Source organism: Zootoca vivipara, chromosome 2 (genome assembly GCF_963506605.1).
Source record: "Zootoca vivipara chromosome 2, rZooViv1.1, whole genome shotgun sequence".
Lineage (NCBI taxonomy): Eukaryota > Metazoa > Chordata > Lepidosauria > Squamata > Lacertidae > Zootoca > Zootoca vivipara.
Genome location: NC_083277.1, coordinates 42897007 through 42921931, shown reverse-complemented (window position 1 = coordinate 42921931; position 24925 = coordinate 42897007). Strand labels below are relative to the sequence as shown.

At 41.3% G+C, this 24925-nt stretch overlaps 2 protein-coding genes across 2 annotated transcripts in view; one reads left to right on the top strand and one right to left on the bottom strand.

The window, feature by feature from the left end:
- Nucleotides 1-1241: 1241 nt before the first annotated feature.
- HESX1 (HESX homeobox 1) lies at nt 1242-4013 on the bottom strand. The gene is made up of 4 exons (XM_035108076.2): nt 3773-4013; nt 3379-3578; nt 2956-3057; nt 1242-1340 (listed from the first exon to the last, which is right to left on the bottom strand). The coding sequence occupies exons 1-4, from the start codon at nt 3960-3962 to the stop codon at nt 1242-1244; spliced, it is 591 nt and encodes a 196-aa protein (XP_034963967.1). The 5' UTR covers nt 3963-4013.
- A 7435-nt stretch (nt 4014-11448) lies between these two features.
- The window catches only part of APPL1 (adaptor protein, phosphotyrosine interacting with PH domain and leucine zipper 1), a 33052-nt gene continuing 19575 nt past the window's right edge, over nt 11449-24925 (top strand). Inside the window, exons 1-7 of the mRNA XM_035106372.2 lie at nt 11449-11627; nt 18841-18939; nt 19746-19805; nt 21176-21247; nt 22872-22959; nt 23491-23532; nt 24114-24172. Coding sequence (XP_034962263.2) covers nt 11574-11627; nt 18841-18939; nt 19746-19805; nt 21176-21247; nt 22872-22959; nt 23491-23532; nt 24114-24172 — 474 coding nt within the window. The 5' untranslated portion in view covers nt 11449-11573. The remainder of the gene's footprint in view (nt 11628-18840; nt 18940-19745; nt 19806-21175; nt 21248-22871; nt 22960-23490; nt 23533-24113; nt 24173-24925) is intronic.

Sequence of the window (24925 nt, the reverse complement as noted above, 5' to 3'; positions counted from 1 at the left end):
ACTGAAGCATGGGTGTAATTGGTTCCGGAAGTCTGTTCATAAACTGAAGCGTTCATAAACTGAAGCAAACTTTCCCACTGAAAGTAATGGAAAATGAATTAATCCATTCCAGATGGGTCCGCGGCGTTCATAAACTGAAAATTCATAAACCGAGGTGTTCATAAACCGAGGTTCCACTGTATATATGTTGGTTTCATATGTGAATGTCATTTTCTTCTTTTCATGAAGCAGAGACACATACCATAGCTGCCAAGTTCTCCCTTTTTTAAAGGGAAATTTCCTTATGCTGAATAGGCTTCCTCGTGAGAAAAGGGAAAACTTGGCAGCTATGCACATACACACAAAGTGGGATGCCATGTATACTTTTGCTGCATAACATCCCGGCAAAAAGCTTTTTTTAAGCCAATTGCCACCATCACCCAATAAACATTTGCACATCTCTGGATCATAGTAGGAAACATAGTAGAAAATATTAAAATCTTACAGAGAGAAATGCTTCTTCCAGGACAGGATTCCCTGCAGCTGTCTGTAATTAGCTCCTCATGTGGATCCTTTGGCTTTTATGGTGCAGGCCTCATACATACGCAGCTTCCTGAGTGCCGGAAACACAGCTGTAGGGAAAACCGAGCTACAAAATTTTATGCAAAGCCTCCTTGATGTATGTAGCCCTCCAGATGTTGGCCTCAATGTCCCATTATGCCTGACCATTGGTCATGCTGGCTGGGACTGATGGGAGTTGGAGTCCAACAGTATTTGGAAAGTCACAGGTTCTCTGCCCCGTTGTATGTTTAGTCCTCACAATTTACAATGATGCATCACTACCTCCTTTGGTTAGTTATCTGCAAAAATAGCTCTCCCCCACCCCTTCCCTGAAAATAAGCTATTAAGCTGTTAGAGGAAATGTTTCCCCCCTTATTAATAGGAATAATGCTACAATAGTATTTAGAGAACCTGTGGCCCTCCAGATAATGCTGGGCTCTAAATCCCATCATGCCTGATCACTGGCCGTGCTAGTTGAGGCTGATGGGAGTTGGGGTCCCATAACATCTGGAGAGCCGCAAGTTCCCTATCTTTGATCACCATTTATTTTCCTTCGCAAAAATCATTCTTCTCTTTCAGAACTAGTTGACTAACATGCAAGCAAATTTGTAACGTTATAATTCCTTGATAAGAGTTTTCAGTTTATGAACGCTTCACATCATGCTTCATCAATGCACTAGCGCATTGGGTGGGTGATCCTATTATTTTATCATGTTTTGAGATAAATTGTTTTTCACCATTAGAAACTGAGATTCTCTGTGGGATCTCTTCAGCTTTGCCCGGCGATTCTGGAACCAGATCTGAAATTGTTCAAAAACAAGAAAGAAAGAAAGAAAGAAAGAAAGAAAGAAAGAAAGAAAGAAAGAAAGAAAGAAAGAAAGAAGAAAAGAAAAGAAAAAAGGTGCACTTGTTACAAATCAACCATCTTTATAGCACCACTTAAAGGAAAGCGCTATGTTGGAAAATGAAGCCTCAGTGTACAACCACATAACAAAAAATATTGCCACAGGGAGTTTCCTTAGGAACATTGTCAGAGGAAGGATGTGTCTGAATACCGATGGCTGAGACTCACAAAGACAGGGCTGTTACACTCAGATCTTCCTTGTGGGTTTCCCATGGGCAACTCTTTCGCCACTGTGAGAACAGGATGGTGGAATAGATGGGCCTTTGGCCTGATCCAGCAGGGCTCTCCTTATGTTCTTTGAGCTATGACATACCCAATCTGGGTGCTGGGTTGAAATGAACATTTTGTAGATAAATGAGAGAAGAAAACTTGTAGAATGGCTGCATTTGGTGATTGGTTTTAGGAGATCAGACTGTCACAGTCTCTGATGCGGAACTATCCAGACTTCTAAGCTAAAGTGGATGCTTGGTCACCCACTGAAGTCCACAAAAGAGACCTGACTTTTTAAAGCATTAAATGATGCAGTTAAAACAAAGATAAAAGTCCATCATCAGCACCTGAAGCAGAGTCAGAAAGTATTCTGAACGGCATCCAAAACAAGTTGCAACCAGGTTAGAAAATACAAATTATATCTACTTAGTAACAGGTAGGTAGCCGTGTTGGTCTGAGTCGAAACAAAATAAAAAAATTCCTTCAGTAGCACCTTAAAGACCAACTAAGTTTTTATTTGTGCATGCACACGAAAGCTCATACCAAAATAAAAACTTAGTTGGTCTTTAAGGTGCTACTGAAGGAATTTTTTTATTTTGTATCTACTTAGTAAGACATAACTTCAGTCTGTTTGAAGGCAGATAAAACAAAGTTGTTTAAAACTATGTGGAATTTTAAATCAAATGTTGGATAGTAAGTCTCATATTGCCAAATGCACTTTCAGCATTTTGTAGTTATAACAAATCCTATTTTAATTTTCTCATTCCACTTAAACAGAAGTCTGAAAAATGTACAGCACCCAATCCCATGCATGTTTACTCAGAAGTAAGCCCCACTGTGTTCAATGGAGCCTACTCCCTGGCAAGCGTGCTTAGAATTGTTGCCTTAATTTTGGTAATATAAATTCCTAATATAATCATAATTTTACATTCTCTTGCAATCCTAAACACACTTACTTGGGAGTAAACATCATTGAATTCTGTATGAGTTACCTCTCACTATACAATCAAAACAGCACGCTTCCAAGTCTTAAATCCTGGCAACTACCCTACATGCTTTCGGGTTAAATAAAATGCATTTCTTTCATAGTAAGTTTATATTTAGGCAAATATATGTGGAGTTAGGGAGGGCAAATATATGCAGTGTCTGGTTTTCTCCCATAAAGTGCTCCAAAGGCAATCCCAAATCAGTAGGAGTCAGAATCTCTGAAGTTTATTATTATTTCCAACCACTGCGAGATCTGCTAAGCAGACAGACAGAGTGATCACAGAAAGATTCAAATAATGCTATTCAAAAGTTACCTGGATCCTGTCTTCATCTAAATCTAATTTTTGAGCTAGTTCTTCTCTAACATCAATCCCAGGATAAGAGTTCACTCTGAAAACATTTTCCAGCACTTCAATCTAAGGATAATAAAGAGGAACGCTATTATTTATTTATTGTTCACTGCAGCAAAAAATAAAGTTGAATCGCCTGATAAAAACAGAGGTCAGGTTCTAAACTTAAATACAAATCAACAGTAATCAACTACGCTATTTTGAACAACATTGTTGATTACATGTTAACATCTATATACTGTATATTTTTATTCAGTAAATGAATGATTGTACAGACTTTTGTGAAACAGGCATTTCTTGCTAATAAATACCCTCTTACTAAACAATGCACCAAGCAAAACATCCATTCTTAGATTTATGAATAGGTTAAATGTACTCAATCCCTACCTGGCTCCGAGTGAATGCAGTTCTTGGCCTCCTACCTCTGTACCAACTCAATTCCCTTTTGTAAGAAAGCTTTTCATTGACTGCAAAATAGTTTTCACATTTCCGAACTCTTTCTTCTGCCTCTGGGTAGCTGATCGCATTAAACAATGGGATTGCATAGGAAATGGCAGGAAAACGTAGACAAGGGTTGCAATCCTCTCCTGAAAAGTCACAAATGCAGTGTTTTAATACCATGAAATGTTGGGTTATACGTTTCAAAATTCAAAGATAACAACCTGATTTTTTTCTTTACAGCTTATTTAATGGATGCACACTGGCTTGTTAAAAAAATTTTTTAAAGCCCTGAGCTCAGGTTAAAAAGTTAAGAAAACAGAAATGAAGCTTCCCATCTTACCTAAATCATTGCATTTATCCATCCATGGCCTGTGCGGCTTTGCAGCAGTTGTGCCATCTTTTTTTCGCTCTAACCCCAAAATGCTTTCAATGGAAAATGAACAAGATGCCTTTTTGCTTTCCCCAAGATTGGATTTGTCCTGATGGTTGTGAGAAGTTGCATTAAGAGGACAGAGTGATCTGCTTGCCATTCTTGTACTGTCAGCCTAGGTACCAAATGCACCATAGTTCAGGTTTTTCTTTCGCAGTTCCTCCTTATAGCTTTGTTGACAAGGGGGTTGGATTCGCCACGTCATTAATTAAAATCTTTTATTAGAAAGTTTTAGCATGTCAATGAAGATTCTCCCACCAAGAGGCACGAGGAGTTAATTGTTTATTTGTTTGCAAGTAATTAGCAACTAATGGTGACACCAGGGGGGGCACCAAGAGGGACAAAAAGTGTTATCTCGTCTAACCAGAGCATCAGACTTAACTTTCTCAAAAGAACCAGCACACAAATATAGCACTTCTCTTTTATTTGAAATCATTAATGTATAAAATCAGGTTTCTTAAAAAAATAACATTCTAATGGACTCCACTTACCTAAACATAACAGCATGATAGGAAACCAGTCAAGTAATAAGTAATCTCATTTAAGTGAATTTTCTTCCAATGAAATTTTAAAAATAATCTCTTAATGCTATTAGGGTAATCCTGATGAAAAAGCTTCTGTTTTTTCATATGCATATGTAATAGTGAACATGGTCAATAATATAACAATGGTGTTTGGCATAAGGCACACTGCAATGGGTTGGCAATGTTGTCAGAGCTCAGTGTAATTGTCTTCCAAGAGCATGGATTAGTTAACAGGAATTGTTGAACTAAGTAGTTTGAAAAGGTAGAAATTTGTTTGCTTCTCCCCAGCCCCCAGCACTTGTATTATGCTGATATTCTAAGAGGAGTCCAACAACTACTTGTACAAAACTTTGAAGAACAATCCCAGTGAAATCAATAGCAAAAGAACCTTTTGTTTTAAAAAAGCAGGATTGTGCTCTGTATGCTACTATTGCTTAGAAAGAGGGGGTGTTGGTGCTGACCTTTAAAGCCCTAAACGGCCTCGGTCCAGTATACCTGAAGGAGCATCTCCACCTCCATCGTTCTGCCCAGATACTGAGGTCCAGTGCCGAGGGCCTTCTGGCGGTTCCCTTGCTGTGAGAAGCCAAGTTGCAGGGAACCAGGCAGAGGGCCTTCTCGGTAGTGGCACCCACCCTGTGGAATACCCTCCTACCAGATGTCAAAGAGAAAAACAATTACCAGACTTTTAGAGGACATCTGAAGGCAGCCCTGTTTAGGGAAGCTTTTAATCTTTAATAAATTATTGTATTTTAATACTTCCGTTGGAAGCCGCCCAGAGTGGCTGGGGAAACCCAGCCAGATGGGCGGGGTAAAAATAATAATATATTATTGTTATTGTTATTGTTGTTATTGTTATTGTTATTGATATTATTCTCAGAGTAGACCCACTGGAATCAGTTAAGTAATTTGCCATTAATTTCCTTGGTAACTCCAAGTTGCAAAGTACACCTTTTTATATCAGAAACTGTTATGGATGATGTCTTGTATGACTCCTTCTGGCAACTCCTGCAGTCAAGCTGGTGCCAAACATATTGTTCTGCTTTCCTTTGGACCACATCCAGTGGCGGAGCTTCATGCTCTGGCACTGGGGGGGCAGAAAGCAGGTGTGGGCGGGGCTGGCGTGCATCCTGGGGGCAATGGCACCCCACCGGGATCGCGCTGCCGGGGGCGGTGCGCTCCCCCCACACTCCTATTCCTCTGCCAGTGACCACATCAGTGACCCACATCTTGTCATCTGGGTAGCCAAGGGCCTCCATATACACTGCCCAACCTTGTGTCCAGGAGTTGCTTTTATGTGCTAAATCAATTGGAATTTAGGTATCATAAATAATTAGTTTTTGCTATCCTAGTTTTTATAATTAACTAAAGCATAAACGCGGGTGGCAATGTGGTCTAAACCACTGAGCCTAGGGCTTGCTGATTGGAAGGTCGGCGGTTCGAATCCCCGTGACAGGGTGAGCTCCTGTTGCTCGGTCCCAGCTCCTGCCAACCTAGCAGTTTGAAAGCATGTCAAAGTGCAAGTAAATAAATAGGTACTACTCCGGAGGGAAGGTAAACGGCGTTTCCGTGTGCTGCTCTGGTTCGCCAGAAACGGTTTAGTCATGCTGGCCACATAACCTGGAAAAACTGTCTGCGGACAAAACATCAGCTCCCTCAGCCAGTAAAGCAAGATGAGTGCCGCAACCCCAGAGTCATTCGCGACTGGACTTAACTGTCAGGGGTCCTTTACCTATTTAAAGCATATAAAAGAAGGTTTGAAATTAAATACATTTATTAAATACACCAGTGCTGTTTTTCTTTGGGCTGTTGTATTTTTTCCATTAAAGTATGAATGCGAAACTCAATTTCATCTCTGGACTCCACAACCTCCTGAGGGAGTCTGTTCCACTGTCAAACAGCTTTTACTGTCAGAAAGTGCTTCCTGATGTTTTGTTGGAATCTCCTTTCTTGTAAGTTGAATCCATTGGCTTGGGTCCTACCTCCAGAGCAGGAGAAAGCAAGCTTTCTCCATCTTCCATGTGACAGCTCTTTAGATATTTGAAGATGGCTATCATATCTCCTGTCTCCTCTTTTCCAAGCTAAACATACCCAACTCCTCAACTGTTCCCCATAAGGCTTGGTTTCCAAACCCTTGATTGTCTTGATTGCCCTCCTTTGAACACGTTCCAGTTCGTCCATATCCTTCTGAAATTGTGGCATCCAGAACTGGACACAGTATTCCAGGTGTGGTCTGACCAAGGCAGAATAGAGCGGTACTTTTTCTTCTCTTGATCTGGACACTATACTTCTGTTGATGCAGCCTAGAATAGTATTAGTTTTTTGCTGCTGCAATGCACTGTTGGCTCATGTTAAGCTTGTGCTTTAAGACCTCTAAATCCTTTTTAATATTTACTGTTGGCAATCCAGGTGTCTCTCATCTTAAATTTGTGCAACTGGTTCTTCCTACCTAAATGTAGAGTTTTGTATTTGTCCCAATCTGTTAAAGTCAATTTGAATTCTGATTCTTTCTTCTGTGGCATTAGTTACCCCTCCCAGTTTGATGTCATCTGCAAATTTGGTGTCGTCTGCATCCTCTCAATTCCTTCATCCAAGTCATTTATAAAGACATTGAACAACAGACCCAGGACAGAACCCAGTGGCATCCCACTTGTCACTTTTTTCCAGGATGATAACCATTAGTGAGCACTCTGGGTTTGGTCATTTAACCAGCTGTAAATCCACCTTGGCCAGCGCACATTTTGCCAGCTTCTCTGCAATAATATAATGGAGGACTTTGTCAAAAGCCTCACTGAAATCAAGATACGCTACATCCACAAAATTCCCCTGAGTTGGGAACAACAGTTTATCCACATAGGTGAATTATTGTGCCCTTTTGTGCCATTTTTTATTTTAAAATAAATGTTAAATTATTGCTTTTTGTTCTACAGTAGTTTGTACTGAAAAGAACATTAACATTAATAATAGCTCTCTAATGCTGCCATCTAGTGTTGGCAATTTCTTGGTGTAAGCTTTGGGGGTAAGCTAAATTATAGTGTTATTAAAAACATTAAAGTTTCTTTAATTCCTTATTCAAAAGAAATTTAAAAAATGAGAGCTTAAGCTATTAATAATAAGCTATAATTACATTATTTTGAGTTAATAATCAATTAATATTTGCATTTATCATAGTTTGTTTTCTGAGAATGGCTTCCATGGAAGGAAAAACTAGAGAAATAAATTACTTTATGTATGGCATACTACTGAAGCCTGTTTTGCTCCTTTCAAGTCCTTTTTTGCTGCCTTGGCTTAGTATGCTGACCAAACCCAGGTTTGTGGTTAAGGTCTCTCCAGACTAAGCACGAGCTGTAACCAAAGTTTCGGTTCAGAGAACACATGAAGCCAATCCTTGGCTTATTTCATCACCGGCTTGAAAAGAACCAGGGAAAACCAAATTAGGTATGGGCTCCAAATAAGCCACACACGTTCGTGCTCAGCCAAAGTTTAGTTCAGTTTGATGTGCAGAACAGCCCAGGGAAATAAGAGCACTCTCTTCCGCGCCAGATGGAAACACAGCAATGAAATGTGGAAAGAGACAGCAAGCAATCTGCAGGAGTGCAAAACATCCCATTAACAGGTTCGACTTTAAAAATCTAGTATGTATACAAACTCTGCTCTTCTTTGGGAATATATTTACAAAAAAACCAATATTTGAATGTTTATTGTAGAACCTTTATCTGTTGGACTCTTGATGTGAGCAATGCTCTCACGGTGCAACTACATAGCTATACTTGTTCCAATTTTGCCAGTGAACTGTCTGTATCTCTCTATCTTCAGTCTAGGCAAGCAGGAGGAGGGGTGGTGAGGGGTGCAGCCTAGGGTGAGGAGCCTGGGTGTGGCTAGGGAGAAGGTATGGCCTGGAAAGTGTCCTGCAGGCAGATAGAGAAGGCTGGAGGGCTCCATTTGGCCTGCCTGGCCTGAGGTTCTTCACCTCTATTGTGATTTATGTGAAGGAGGCCCCCCAGCCTGTTCACAGGTCCTTATATGATCAGTTAAAACAGTTGGTCCTGGCAAGTATTAACCGCTCTCAATCTTAACCTGTTAACTGCCATTTGTCCAGATTTTAATTTGCCTGAATTAATTTTAAGATGTATTTTAATTGATGCCCGTTTTTATGTATATGTATTGTGTTATTTGTATGATGTTAGCTGCTTTAAGCCTGGCTTCGGTTAGGGAGGGCGGGGTACAAATATAATTTATTATTCTTATATTATCAATATTATTAGTAGTTGGCCCTGCCACACGTTGCTGTGGCTAATCCCTGTGACTGCCCCCATCCTGTGCCGATCCATAACATATCCTGCCCCTTCCTCCCCCCACCCCCGGCTTTTCCCTGTGATTTTCCCCACCCTGTCCCAACCCATGATGTATCACTCTTACCCCCACCCCCGGCTCATCCCTGTCCTGACCTATCCCGTCCCCATCTCCCCCCAACCCCCACCCAGGCGAGTCAGTACAGTGGTACCTTGACTTACGAAGACGATCCGTTCCGCGGGCGTCGTCCTAAGTCGAAGTCTTCGGTTGTCGAAGCACCCATTCTGCGCATGCGCAAAGCGCGATTTTGCGCATGTGTCGACTGCACGCGCCGCTTCTGCGCAGGCGCAGAACCTGTGCACGCGGTGAAAAGACTTCCAGGGTTGTCGACTTTGGAAGTCGAATCGTTCGGATGTCGAGGTACCACTGTACCTCCATTCGGCCTAGTCTGTAAAGGCTTCGGCCTAGTATGTAAAGGGAGCCGAAGTGCTGTTGAGAGGGAATGTTTTATAGGTGCGGTACCAGTGTAGCCGCCGCTAGAGGGCACTGGTTTGCAACCTGGTTCTTTTCCCAGCATACATTTTCGTCTGAGTGGTGTTTTTTGAAACACGGGGTTTTGGGGGGGGTTACCTGGCACAGGTGTGACATCTATCTTTGAAAACGGTACGAGGTTACTCTCATATTTGCATGTGGCATTGTGTCAAAATTTGAACGCAATCAAGCGGTTTTGGTGAAAAGTTGATACTAATGGACATGGCCAGTTTACATTTTTATATACCAGTATATAGATTATTATAATAAAAATGTAGAGAGTGAATGGCAGATGTAGTATGGGTAACCATATGGGTAACCTTATCTTCCTAAACATGCAGCCAATACCGCAGAAAAGTATTTTATTCTGGAATGGGTTAAAAAACATGGAGAGTAAGTGCAAATGGAGCCTTATTATGCTTTCTGGTGGTAATGTAACTTCAGTACACTGGAATTTTGATTCATGCTTTATTTCCTTTTTTTTAAAAAAAAAAAACCCACACTGGACTATTTTGATGTATCTGGCAGCCCAGCCAGTGCCATCTCAGTATACATAAAAAGAGGGGGGGAAAGGTCAAACCAGGAACAAAACACAATGGCCTAGGCTGCAGTTCTATATACTTACCTGGGAGTAAGAACCTTTGAATTCAATAGTGCTTATTTCTGAGTAGACATTAGATTCCACTGCTAGTTAATCATTTGATTAAAGGTCTTACTTTTTCTAAGTAAGTTTGTATTACACATGGTAAATATTTGATAATGGAGTAATTCTTATCATAATGACTTTGGTTTATATATACTAATGTACTGCTGCATGTATCCCAGTCTCTGAGCAATGAGACTGCTGGGATTTCTGTGTTACCTAGGGTTCTATTTTCTTGGAATGAAGGTCAATAGAGATTTTGGTGTCTTTAGGATACGTGGTTGTATTTACACATACATACAATCTGAGCATAAGATCGGCTCACAGAATTAACACACTAACCTATCAATTCTCCATTTGGGTTCCAGGGAAGCTTCAAGCCACAGTGCTTGGGTCCAGCACAGAGCATGACATACCTGTCTCTTCAGCTTCCGGTATCAGCCAAAACTTACCCACAAAAACCTGGCTACCCTTCTTGATCTTGATTCCAAGTAGGGGCAGTTACCCCCACCTGTCTACCGTATATGGCAGCATGGCTAATGTAAATGGCACTATTATACTGCCTGCCATTACCTTACCAAAGGAACAGGTTCAACTGGTTTCCTCATAGAGATTCCACCCCCACATACACTGGATTACAGAGTTGAAGAGACACCATGGGTGTCATCCAGACTGACCCTGGCAAACTCACAACAGTATTCTTAAAGTGCTCAGTATAACTTTATTTTAAAAACAATACTAATATATGATCAATTCTTTTAATTGGCCTCAGAGACTTTGCTGTCGGCTAGGTAAGCATAATGATGGATAAGCAGAGCCTACTCCCTCCTCCTAATGGTGCAGACAAGAGTTAACCAGCTGGCAGTTATTAATACTATGGACATCATTTTCAAATCCATCTGGAATTTGCAGATCCCAGGCTCTCCATGCCTCTTAATATATTTCGACCCATTCTCCTTTCGTATCCAACTAATAAAATAATGTTGTAAAGTTAAAAAAAAGCAAAAAAACCAAACACACAATTGAAAACGTGTTTAAAATATCCACCTAACAACAGAGGTGTGTGCTAGGCGGCAAAGCAGTAATTTTAAGTCAAGGTTGGGGGGGGAAAGGGCATCGGAAGCGGCGGCTGGGCTGACACGCAACATGGCGTGCCTGTGCCATCCTTTGCCCTTGCTTCACGGAGAAGAAAGCCCTGCTGGGCCCGGTGAGGAATTGCTCCCAGGTGAGCCTCACGCAGAGGACGACCAGCCGCAATAACCGGGGGGAGGATCTCCCTTCCACCCTCTGAGGGCCGCACGGGGTGGGGGAGGCAGTGCAGGAAGGGCCGCCAGCCCCGGCACCAACAACCCCCGCATCAGAGGCCAAGAGAGAGCCTGTGGATCCGGATTAAGAAATAAGAGGCCGCGCGCCTCCTCCAGCTGCTGCTGCTTCGGTTCGGAGTGGCCGCCTTCTCCGCCAATGGGAAGCAGGCACCGCGCAGTCCGCCGCGTCTGAGGGAGAAGGGGGCGGCCTTGGCAGCCGCGGCCCGCTGCGTGGAAGTGCCGGGGCGGGATTTCCTGAGCTCCCCTGTTGTGGCTGCTCCGGGGAGGAGGAGGGAAAGGGGAGGTGCTAGGCGGCGGGCGAGCGGCCGGGAGAGAGCGCGAGGGTGGAGACCCGTCAGCTGGGTGCGGCGTGAGAGGGCAGCTGGGCCGGTCCGGCCTGTGGAGATCCGTCCGCCGACATGCCTGGGATAGACAAGCTGCCCATCGAGGAGACGCTGGAGGACAGCCCCCAGGTGAGGAGGGGAAGCGGCGGGAGAGGCGGCGAGCTGAGGGCCCTCGGCGCCGCGAGGCGGGCTGGTGGCAGCGGCGGCAGGCTGAGGAGCCCTATCCCTCACTGCCACCATCCCGGAATAGTAACGCTTCGCTCCCTCCCTCCTTCCTTCCTCTCTTATCTCCCCCCCGCCGTCGCCGACCGCCGCCTCACGAGCGACTCCATAGCGACAAGGAGCCTGTGCAGGCGGCAAAAACTGTCCCGCCGCGGTCTGGTCTTTCCGTTTCGCCCTCTGTAGCATCTTCCCCAAGTGATACGGAGGGTTTGCTGCACCCTCGCATGCAGCAGTGCTTCTGCTAAATCTGTGGGGAAATGGTCTTCTGTGTGGGCTCAGTGTTTAAACTTGTTTGGGGACGCCCCCCTGCCCTTTTCCAAGTCGCCACGGGGCGCTTAAATGGAGTCCGAGGAAGCATAATTACGCGACGCGACTTCGACTGTCTTAGGCAGAAAAATAATCAAACCCAAAAGGCCTTCTCTCTCCACCTCTCCACCCCACTCCTTTCTCCATTTTTGGGCCGTTGGGGTTTAAATGGGGATGTTGCTTCTGTCAAGTATAAAATCTGGAGGGTATGTACAGGGTGGGACATAAGAGCTCTTTCAGCGTTATCTTGATTTTTATACAGTATTGTATTCCCCCACCCCACTGAAGGTCTTTTTCTCAGGTCCCGTAGAGTCAAGGGAGACAGTAGAGGGGCAGTAGAGCCCAGTGAAATCTGTTCCTGTCTTAAATTGTTGTGCAGTTATTGAAATTGCTGCCTCAGTTTCCCCACTACACCCTTACTCATACATTTGGTGGAATTGTTTATCAGTGACTTTAAAATTGTTGCCTTACATGTAGTGTTAGCTTAATTGCCTTGTAGACCTGTTCAAAGATTACACTTAATAATGTACCATGCAATTTTGTTCTCTTGTAAGTGTGGTTGTTTTCAGGTACAGTTACCTTGTAGCCCACTCCTATACGCGATTAAACATTCATTTTTAAAAACTGAAATATAGCAAAATTCTTGTCAACCACATACTGTCTCAAGAAAACTTGACAGGTGTTTGCCTGTTGATTCTCAAAAAAGTAAAGATGTGTAACAATATATAGTAATGCTTTGAAAACTTCCTTTCAACTACTGAGTCTGTATGTGACCAGATTGGAAAGAGATGATGGTGATTAGCATCTTCAGTTTCTTTTGAATAATTGGCTTCATTATCTCATATGTTGCTTTGTAAGATAATAACTAGTGCTGAGATCTTTTACACTTCCTGTGATCTCATCTAAACAAGCCTTCAGAGTAGTGCTTTGCAGTCTCCTGTTTATGGTCTTGTCCTCAGCAATAACAGTGTGCAAATGTTGTATGATAGATGCAACTTTGTTAGATTGAGAGAGTTTTTATACTAAGTAAGAGAAGGACTACATATACAATATGGAATTGATCTAGACCTAGTCTAGATATTAAATCTAGAAGATACTTATATCCTCATCTACCTCATCTTAAAATCCCTTCCAGAATTATAGAAATTTAAAAAGAGGGGTTATTTGGTTAAGGGTTAGTCAACATAGTGCACTCCAGATATTGGTGCACTATGTCCCCCACCATCCCTGTAGACATACTTGCTGGTGATGATGGGAGCTCTGGAGAGCACAATGTTTGCTACCCCTGCTTTAGTTCATCATGCATCAATAAGACGGATGGTGATTTTTCCCTAATGATGCAAATGGTCAAGAATTAAAGTATAAAATGTTTCTAAAATGCCTTCTCTAGAGACCAGAGGCATTCAAGTTGCTGCTAGCTTGATTAATAAACAAAAATCAGACCTTGAAGCACAACAGATTATAGGGGTACTATGCATAATGCCATTTATCTTAATGAAGTTGTTTTCCAACTGTGTTCTGGGGTTCCTTAAAAACATGCTGATCCTTCATTCAGAAAATCAGTAATGTGGGCAAGTGCGCTTATTACTAGCAATCTCCTCACAAAGCTACCCCTAGGGCCCATTTGAGAACTAAAAATTACTGAGGTCCACCAATCACAAAATTGTGCTGCAGGGCTTGGATAGAAGCAGAAATTGGCACCATCTGCTGACAGTTAACTAACACCCAAAAATCATTGTGCTTGTGGAATGACTTCATTGAGTGCAATGAACTTCTCCAAACTGTTCTGGAAGGTTGGAAGAAGCCCCGAAGCAAATTTAGGTGTCCTTCCTCCTCTGAATGAGGGAGCTGCGTTGCTAGCATCTAGCCAAACAAAAGTCTACTGTACAATCGGGGTGGGTTGTAGCATTGAGACAGGACCAGAAAGTGGGCTGCAGGCCACTGTTGGTCCTTGAACCAGTTTGAGGAATGCTGCTCTACAACTCTTAGCTACAGTTTGACATATTCTAGGAATCTAGAATGTATTCTCAGTGTGATGATATAGACCTGGACAGCATTACTCTTGAATCAACTGTGCATGCTACTGATGCTTCAATACCCTCTGCAATGTACAAGAATTCCTTTACAGAAGTTCCTCATCAAACTAGTATAAAAAGGTTTCCCTGAAAGTGGAAAGCTTTGGCATAACTCAAAAGATCCATCATGCAAGCAGACAAAAACATTCAGCAAAGTTCTCAAGCTTGAGCATTCAACTGATGTGTAAGCATAGGATTGTACTGTTGGCGTCACAGGAAACTTGTACCCATACAGGGTCATTTATCACAACCTCATTTTCTTTTTCTAAATACTAGTATATGCAAAGTGTGAAGTTTCGTTCCCTTGCTTTGCATAGCATATGGACTCTTTCTACAGAAAAATAATTTCTCTTCCAGAGTCCAAAGGAGCCTTTGAGAGCATATCTATTAGTACAAACCCCTATATGAGATAATTGAAGTTTGTCATGCTTACACTTTAACTTCACACTGACACAACCTGTTTGAAGTCTATTATGAAAAGTTATTTGTCTCATTTAACCAGCAATGGAAGCTCTGTTGAATTGCAGAACTGGATCAACTCTGATTTTGTCATGATGACAAATTGAAAGATTGGAGGCAACACACACTGAACAAACTGTGGCTTACCTAAATTCACCACTTAAGCAAAATTTGACTCATAGTGTTCCTGACTCTTATCCACAATGTCTAGAACATTAATAAGTTTTTACACTTATTATATTTTATCAGAAGCTACTATTTTAATATGTTTACTTCCTTTTGGAGAAGAAAATATACATTCCATTAAAAATTCATTTTGACTGAACTTTTGGAGGCATGGTGATTGCACATAATTATAAAATGAATAGATAAGGCTATAATCCCAATATCTGTCAAAATTATTTTCCACTGAGCTCATTTCTTGATGAACATGCATAAGATAAGGATGGAGAGATCATTTAATATGATAGTAACAACAACAACAACAACAACAACAACAAATTTATACCCCGCCCATCTGGCTGGGTTTCCCCAGCCACTCTGGGCGGCTTCCAACAAAGATTACAAAATACAATAGTCCTTCAGATATTAAAAGCTCTGCTAAACAGGGCTGCCTTCAGATGTCTCCTAAAAGTCTGGTAGTTGTTTTTTTCCTTTGACATCTGGTGGGAGGGTGTTCCATAGGGCGGGCGCCACTACCGAGAAGGCCCTCTGCCTGGTTCCCTGCAACTTCACTTCTCGCAGTGAGGGAACCGCCAGAAGGCCCTCGGCACTGGACCTCAGTGTCCGGGCAGAACAATGGGGGTGGAGACGCTCCTTCAGGTATAGTATTGTTACCATGTAAAAAACTAGTGGACAAAAACTAGTGTACTCAAATAGCAGCATAAAGGCTGTTCTACTACTTCAGAGGTGCAGCATTCAAACAGTTCCACAAATAAAAACATAAATATTTAAAATGGTGTTTGCCCAATCAAGTAAAAATTCATATAGCTGAAGAATAAAAGATGAGCTAAAAACGTAGTGTCCTTTCTGGCACCAAAAGAACATCAAGTTTGATGTTAGGCAACTGTCCATGGTAAGCTAGTAGTTTACAAGCACACCTAGGTGGTGTTTGTCATTCCAATTTAAATCCCAGAGTAAATAGAGATTGGGTGGTGGCTCTAGTTTTAATGTCTACACTTCTAATTAGCTCATCGTCAGCAGTACAAAAAGTAGGACATACATTATAGGTGTTGGCATATAAAAGAGATTTCATTCCTTCTTTGGAATCCATAATAGTCTATGATAGACATAAGAAAATAGCAGGCCAGTGTGGGAGAACTTGTAGCCCTCCAGATATTGCTGGACTACAGCTTCTATCATTCTTGACCATGGACATAGCCAAGGGGGAGCAGGGGGGCATCTGCCCCCCCTAGAGCAAGTAAATCAATATAAATACTTAACTATCTGAGGTTTTGCCCCCACTAATATGAAGTCTGCCCCCCAAAATAAATCCTGGCCACACCCATGTCCCTGATCATTGTTCATGTTTGCTTGAGCTGATGAGTCCAACAACATGGAGGACCGTAGCTTTCTTATTCCTGCTCCATCCCTCCCTCTTTCAAACAGCTGCTCACTGTTCTGTAGTCACAGAGTATGCACGGTTGTTAATAGGTCTGCACCATAGGGTTTAAGGTGGTTTTGTACTTCTGTAAACATAAAGGTTAAATAGCTGTTTTGGCTATTTAAGGAACAGCGCTTGACTTTGGTCACATTCATCACTTCTCTGCCTTTTGGCTAAGATCAAGTGACTATGATCACATTCATGTACTTGAGGCACATGCCTCAATGAATCCTGGGAACCCTAAGAGCTACCATTCCCAGCACTCTCAACAAACTATAGTTCCCACAGTTGTTCCCACAGTATGTGTTTTAAATGTAAAATATGGGTGTGACCGATGAGTTTGTTAATAGTATATAGGATATAGAAATAAATGATTTTATCCCTTCCCCCCTCAAAGAAGTAGTAAGTATAGAAGTTTATGCTCTTTGAAACTTGAGATTTATGGGACTTCCCAAATTGAACTAGAAGCCATAAAATTAGTCTTTTCCTCTCTCCTCTTCTGTGCTTGTTTGTGTGTGTATGTGTGTATTACATAGACCAGAAGTTATATATTCCAGTACTTGGTCTTCATTAGCAGCTACCGGTAGGTGGATGGAAAGCTCACAAGGAGGACAAGCTGGAAATGGCTGTTCCTGTTGTTTGTCATCAGGTCCCGCTAACTGGAAGCATAAGCTGTCTTCAAAGATACGAGTTCTTGTTATTACAGCATGTAGCCATTGATGAACCTATTATCCATAAATCAAAGGTTTAAAAATAGCTCAGTCTACACCCCAATCCCAAAGAAGGGCAGTGCCAAAGAATGCTCCAACTACCGCACAATTGCACTCATTTCACACGCTAGCAAGCTTATGCTTAAAATTCTACAAGGCAGGCTTAGGCAGTATGTGGACCAAGAACTCCCAGAAGTGCAAGCTGGATTTCGAAGGGGCAGAGGAACCAGAGACCAAATAGCAAACATGCGCTGGATTATGGAGAAAGCTAGAGTTCCAGAAAAACGTCTACTTCTGCTTCATTGACTATGCAAAAGCCTTTGACTGTGTCGACCACAGCAAACTATGGCAAGTTCTTAAAGAAATGGGAGTGCCTGATCACCTCATCTGTCTACTGAGAAATCTCTATGTGGGACAAGAAGCTACAGTTAGAACTAGATATGGAACAACTGATCGGTTCAAAATTAGGAAAGGAGTACGACAAAGTATATTGTCTCCCTGCTTATTTAACTTCTATGCAGAATTCATCATGCGAAAGGCTGGACTAGATGAATCCCAAGCCGGAATTCTCGAAGTGAGAGCTGGACCATAAAGAAGGCTGATCACCGAAGAATTGATGCTTTTGAATTATGGTGCTGGAGGAGACTCTTGAGAGTCCCATGGACCGCAAGAAGAGCAAACCTATCCATTCTGAAGGAAATCAGTCCTGAGTGCTCACTGGAAGGACAGATCCTGAAGCTGAGGCTCCAATACTTTGGCCATGAGAATAGAAGACGCCGTGGAAAAGACCCTGATGTTGGGAAAGATTGAGGGCACTAGCCGGGAGAAGGGGACAACAGAGGATGAGATGGTTGGACAGTGTTCTCGAAGCTACGAACATGAGTTTGACCAAATTGCGGGAGGCAGTGGAAGACAGGAGTGCATGGCGGGCTCTGGTCCATAGGGTCACGAAGAGTCGGACATGACTAAACGACTAAACAACAACATGGTAGACAACATGCTGTAGCAGTTGATTCTGCAAGGAGTCTATGTACTGTTTGCAGATTCTCTCTAATTTCTTCTTGACTTTTACTACCCTCTGCTTCCTGTCAAGTTATCAATCCACAAGGAGAGTCACTGCTCAGTTCCTTATCAGCCTTTAGTGAGGGACTTTGTTGAAACATTTTGAAAAATCGAAGTATAAAGGCCATCTGTGTCGCTCAGGTAATAGTTGGATCAGAAACATGCCTCAGTTTCAAGCTTTGCTTTATTTACTTTAAAAATTAAGAACTTAATTTCAAATCAGTTTAGACTATATTTAACTGTATGTAAAGTTAAAGGGACCCCTGACCAGTCCAGGTCCAGTCGTGACCGACTGGGGTTGCGCGCTCATCTCGCATTATTGGCCGAGGGAGCCGGCGTATAGCTTCCAGGTCATGTGGCCAGCATGACAAAGCCGCTTCTGGCAAACCAGAGCAGCACATGGAAACGCCGTTTACCTTCCCGCTGTAGCGGTTCCTATTTATCTACTTGCATTTTGACATGCTTTCGAACTGCTAGGTTGGCAGGATTAACTGTATGTAAGGCACCTCAACTGCGACAAAGTAGGAGTCCATTTGAAAATTATCCACTAACTTAGCATTAAAAGCAAAAAACTAATTCACAAAGGAAATGTATCTTTAGTGAAAGCAACCTTAACTATTCTGTAAAGCAAGATGAGCGCCGCAACTCCAGACTCGTCTGCGACTGGACTTAACTGTCAGGGGTCCTTTACCTTTTTTACTTTTTTAGCCATGTCAATCTACTCTGGCCTACTGCGTTCTCACACTTGTCTTAGGGGTGCTTTCTGCTTCATGACTGCTAGACGCATACCAAATGCCTAGTAGCAATCCATTTTATTCCAATATGTTTTGAGTCACCGGAAACTAAAATCTAGCTACTACACTATAAATTTAATGTTATGAATGTACATTGTTTCTGATTTTTAGACACGTTCCTTGCTGGGTGTGTTTGAAGAAGATGCTGCAGCCATTTCCAGATACATTAGCCAGCTGTATCAAGCCATGCACCGAATTTATGATGCACAGGTAGGGTGATTATTGCTGGATGCATATGTTAGCTAATCTTGAGTCAGCTCTCCAAAATAGTGTGATTTATGTTTTCTGTATGTGTCTTTGGGTCTTTTTTCCTTTCCATTCTTTCCCTTTGTGTTCATTACTTTACACTCCAAGTGCCATGTACCAGCATTCCATGTACATATATATCATTTCCTTGGTTTTTATTTGCTTATTTTTCCAGCTGTTGTTCTCCTGGTTAACTTGTTCACCTGCCCTGGAACATTATCCAGCTGCTCCTTTCAGAGTTCTGAGGCTGCTCCCAAAGCTATAACTGCCTTCCTGAACTCCACTCTCCTCCTTCCCTCTCTCCCCACCATCACAGCGCATATGAGCGCATGCATGCACATTTAGTTATTATTATTTAACTGCCCCCTTTGTGGGTGTAGTTTTTAATATATGTATCCTTCTACATATCTTGTCGTTTCCCCAGGAATGCAGCAACCTTCCTTCTCATTTATTGGGTTTTCTTTCAAACTGATCGGTGGTCCCTTTTACATGGACTTAACAGCAACCTGAATGTGATCATGTATTGTTGGTTTAACTTAGAAATACCTGGTATCTGCAACTTTTAAAAGTGTGAAATTTATGATATAACAAAAAATATCATTTTTTTTTACTTAATAGCTAAGCACCACTTAACCATGGTTAAATAATCTACAATGTCGTGTCCAGAGTGGCTCTTTGCAGTTGTGTGGTGTATTTGTGAAATCTACAGTATATTTTCATTATCAGTGCAAAATAGGAAATATTTATAGTATTTTTCCCCCCTTAACCAGAATGAATTAAGTGCAGCAACACATTTGACTTCAAAGCTTCTAAAGGAATATGAGAAACAGGTATGAATGAACATATTTGGGTTATGTTCTTAGAACTCTACAATTCTACGTTACAATCTGAAGATTGCTAACCTCTTATACTGGGTCAGCTTATGTTCATTTAATGTGGGGCAGGGAATTAGTGGTCTTTGGTTGTTGTTTATATCTGGCCAGATGGGCGGGGTAGAAATAATATTTATAAATTATTATTTATTTATTTATTTATTTATTATTATTGTTTGACTCCCACCTTCCATCAGCCCCAGCCAGTCTTGTCAGTGAAAATCAGAACTGTAGTTCAACAACACACATTCACTACCTCAGCTTTAAAAGTAGCCAGTCATGTGGGAATTATTATTTTTATAAAATAATTTTATTGGTTTTATAGAATAATACAGAGAAAAAAGAAAGAGAAACAAAAGAAAAAGAAAACAGAGACATATCATACATATCCATCCACCTTCTCTCTCTCTCCCCCCCCCCCCCAGAGGTCCACTTTTGCCACAAGAGAATCCCCTGGACGGTGAGAGTCGAAGGCAGTCCATTTTATAGATGGGTTTGTCCTCGCCTCCCCCCCTTGCCCCTAAAGCCTCCCCCTGCCACCAAGAGGCCCCAGTATAACAAGGTGGGATAGGGGTTGGCATCCCCCCATCTATTTATTTATAATCCCATTAAATAAATTTTTAAAAAATGAAAAAAAGAAGAACAAACAAAAATGAAATGAAATTAAAAAAAATCCAAATTCTTAATTCATCAAACCTAATTTTGGTGACTTCCTCAGATCCCTTCTTCCCGGTTTTCATAATTTCCTAATAACAATTATAGCGGATTTCTTACTCATAAATTCCGTTCTTATTCTAAAAAATATATAACCCAACATTCCTCCTTCTTCATACCCCCTCCCCACAGGCCCCCTCCTGCCACTAGGTAGACCTATGAGAGTAGCCAGTCATGTGGGAATTAAGCAGGTGAAGTGTTTCCTGTTTCTTTATTTCTGTGCAAGGCAGGGAAAGCTCCATTTGCTTAATTTCTTCATGTCATGCTTACTGTTAAAAACACAGAACCTGACTAGTAAAGAAACAGCATCCCAAGTTAAAACCACCACAAATAAGCAGACTTAACATTTCAGTTTTAGAACAACATAGACATGTATGCCCCGTGCTACTAACATCAGCTAACTTGTCTTTTTCTCAGGTTTGTTCATTCAAAAAAGTTCCACAAATACATTTTTTGGGGGGCCTATAATCATCCAGGAATTTCCATTCTTTGAGCATACCAATGCTATTAGATACCAGCATATTTTACTAAAGCTTTGGAGTGTTGTTCTAAATCTTTATAAGAAAAGTAAACAGAGGTTAACTTCTGAGTAAAATATGTTTTTGTTTTGGTAGCGCTTCCCCTTGGGGGGTGATGATGAAGTTATGAATTCTACTCTGCAGCAATTTGCAAAAGTGATAGATGAGGTAAGGTTGTATGTGTGCTGCTGTTCTTTTTTAGACTCACATTTGTCTATGTATTTACAAATAATAGTGATGGTTTGCAGTAGTCCAATTCATGCTGAGCCTTTTATGTAAACTGGTGATTCTTCCCCTTTTCTGATGCTTTCAATGAAGAGTCTCAGTAGAATGCCTTAAATTAGGAAGGGCCTGTTGTGTTTCTAAAGCAACAGAGCATGTGTGTTTTCTGCATTTCTTTAAGTTCATTTAAGAGTAACTTCCTACTTGTTATTCATGGTTAGTGCTATAATTGTACCAGAGGGCCTTGTTTAGGATTGGTACCCCATTGTGCTAAATGCCATAGTTCCTGATAAATTGAAAAAAGTCAAGTTTAATAGTTATGTTCTTTTGGTGACAGCATTTCATGGCTGAAGAAATTGGTATTTAACTGTTGAAGAGACAGGTGGCTGTTAGAGAAAGCTTTTAGCCTATGTTAAATGTTATTTTAATCTCCAGAATGTAAGTGTCAAATGAGGAAATGCATCATTAATAACTAATGTTGTTTAAAAATGACTCCCTTGTGCTTTTTATCTCTCTATACTATAGTTTTGTAGGTGTCATGATTTAGTTTGCATGGCCACCCGCAGGCGGCCATGCCAACTTCAGTGCAACGAGAGAGCAGCGGGCAAACAAATGAGCGGGTGGGGTGGAGAGCCAGCCTAGGTGAGCTGCTGAGGAAGAAGATATGCTTAATGTAGGGGGGGCACTTCAGGGATCAATTTTCCAAACCACTATTTGAAGCATGTCTCACCGTTCTTTAAGTGCTGCTCCAGGAATGTGAGGATGCTTCATAGTGTGCTTCAGCAAATCACTCTTTCATGCACCCTATCTCCATTAAAGACATAACAAGCTGTGAGGGAAGAGCTGTTTGAGCAAGATGTGAAAGAAGCAGGTTGGGATTTGGTGTGAGATGGGTGGAGGAGGTGGGGAGTTTGGTCAGGTGTTGGGGAGGAAACATTAGCCAGGTGTGAGGGACCGGTGGGGTTGGGGAGTGGCACAGAGGGGGAAATAATTAGATCCTTGATTGCTGTACAAAATTCATAAGGCGGTCCCTGTCCAAATGACCCTGCTACCTAACTTACACAAATACCATGAATAACCACTTTGAAGTTTTTACAATCAATTTACAACCAAATTTAAAGACACAAATAAACTAAAACCTGTTGAAGGTTGAAAGAATAGGACAGACTTGATGAAGGAAATGAGTTGTAAGGACCACCCTATGCATATTTGTTCAGAGAGTTCAGTGGAACTTGCTTCCAGATAAGGGTGTACAAACTGGGGTGGCTGTATGACCTTTCATTGGCATTACTAGAATGCATAGCTGCCAAGTTATCCCTTTTTTAAAGGGATTTTCCCTTATGCTGAATAGGCTTCCTCGCGAGAAAAGGGAAAACTTGGCAGCTATGCTAGAATGTCGAAGTGCTTAATTTTGGCAGGATTATGCCTTTTGTGTCTGTTTTAATTAAGACTTGTAAGCTATCTTCAGTTGAAACTTGATGTTTGCATTCGTTGAAGTATTTGTGGAACAGGAGAAATCTCTATTTGCAGATAAAATTGTGTACCTTTGTGGGTTTTTTCCTCTCCTTAGCTCAGTTCTTGTCATGCAGTACTATCAACTCAATTAGCTGATGCCATGATGTTTCCCATTACGCAGTTCAAGGAAAGAGATCTAAAAGGTACGATAACTACTGTCACAAATTATGTAGAGAAGTTGATCATGCTTAAGTTCAGATAATTTGAATTTATAACATACTCTGGTTTCAATAAACAGAACTCCAGTATTCTATTTTAGATACTTTGAAAATTACTATTCATTGCAATTTTTTTGGTCTTCAGAGTCACTTTTGAGTGGAAAAGGTGGCTAATTGAAAAAATAAAATAGGCAGTAGTCAATGCCTATTAGCATAGCTGCCAAGTTATCCCTTTTTTTCAGGGATTTTCCATTATGCTGAATAGGCTTCCTCGCGAGAAAAGGGAAAACTTGGCAGCTATGGCCTATTAGACATTTAGAAATGTAAGGCCGAACCCTTACACACATTTACTTGAATCTTTTTTCAGCGATAAAGTTGCAAGAGTGGTTTTTTGTACTGAATGTTCAGTCATCCAATTATAAAACCCGAATCAAGTCTTTTTCTATATTTCATAGTTCAATTAGCAAAACTGCCTTGATACTATATGCTTCCTTAAATAAAATGCATTCATTTCAGAGATTCTGACTTTAAAAGAAGTTTTCCAGATCTCAAGCAATGGTAAGTATACCTTAAGTGTTAATTCCCTGGCACTTCTTTAATGTTATAACGTATGGCTGAACTCTTGTAAATAGTGAAGCTTTACAGATGTTGTGCAGAGGTTTGAGAGGAGTGAAGCATTAACGTAGTCTCCATTTCTAGCTTCAGTGGTTTCTTTTGCTAATTTGTTGGCTAAAGTAGGTATCCTTTAACTTGAAAGTTTGAAGACATAGCTTATTTTAAACACAGTGGATGGGAGAAACTCTTTACAGGTTGGTAAGCCCTTGACATTTAGTTTGCTAGCAAACTCTTACCATAATAATATCTCAAAAACTATTAAAATACTTCCGGAATAACTAAATGCATGGGGCAAAATCTTAGTACCTGTTGTGTATTAAAATATCCTACTATGGCATTTCATAATTTAAACAATTCTGTTATGGGCAGTGAAACATTACTTCTATGAAGAGAAGCTTATTTTATCCTTACATTAAGCACTTATAGTACATAGAATTGTAGAGTTGGAAGGGACCCTGAGGGTCCCTTAAACTTAAATTGTTTTGTAGCTGCTACTCAAATGCAGTGTAAACTTCATTTTGCAGATCATGATACTGCCATCACCAGATATAGTCGACTGTCAAAAAAGAGAGAAAATGAGAAGGTTTGAGAAATTTTCAATACAGCACTTAGATTTCATGTTATAGAATGGCTACAAAATCTGGTCATTCTTAAATGATGCTTAATCATATTGTTACACACCTCCAGCAGTTCAGACAGTCTTGCATAGAAAATATATATTGTCCCATTGTAAATGTGGTGTCATTTGCGATTTTTCTTTGAAAATACATAGTTCAATACTGTACAGCAGAATGGGGAGAAGGCATTAGTTCTTTTTTGAAAACATGAGGTGTTTATATTTTAAATCTCCAGAGCTTAATGCCTGTTAACTACAACCTCGTCATGAATAAGGAGGCTGATTTGCTGTTACAGAGATCTGGTTGGGTGGTCCAACTCCAAATTACTTCTCTTGGGTAATTTGGTGCAGCCACCAGCATAGATTGAAAGGAAGAGGAAGCGGGTGTTGCATCTATCAAAATGTCATCTCTTTTACAGGAAACTAGTGTGCTTGAGTGCTAAATTTGAGGGTTGGTATTTAGTGCTAGACCAAAGAGACAAAAAAGGCATCCTCTAGTCTAGGTCAGGCATCCACAAACTCGGCCCTCCAGATGTCTTGGGACTACAACTTCCATCATCCCTAGCTAACAGGACCAGTGGTCAGGGATGATGGGAATTGTACGGTAGTCCCAAAACATCTGGAAGGCAGAGTTTGGGGATGCCTGCTCTAGGTATACCACCCACCCCACTATCCAATAGATTCCTGTCAGAGCTGGCCGAGGTGGTCCCAAAGGTTGTG

What these genes read in the sequence shown, in the direction of transcription:
- HESX1 (XM_035108076.2), bottom strand. Translation starts at nt 3,962, where the DNA reads ATGGCAAGCAGATCACTCTGTCCTCTTAATGCAACTTCTCACAACCAT. An exon ending in GGATAAATGCAATGATTTAG is followed by an intron (nt 3,579 to 3,772) that starts GTAAGATGGGAA and finishes GTGACTTTTCAG; the next exon opens with GAGAGGATTGCAACCCTTGT. An exon ending in CTGCATTCACTCGGAGCCAG is followed by an intron (nt 3,058 to 3,378) that starts GTAGGGATTGAG and finishes TATTATCCTTAG; the next exon opens with ATTGAAGTGCTGGAAAATGT.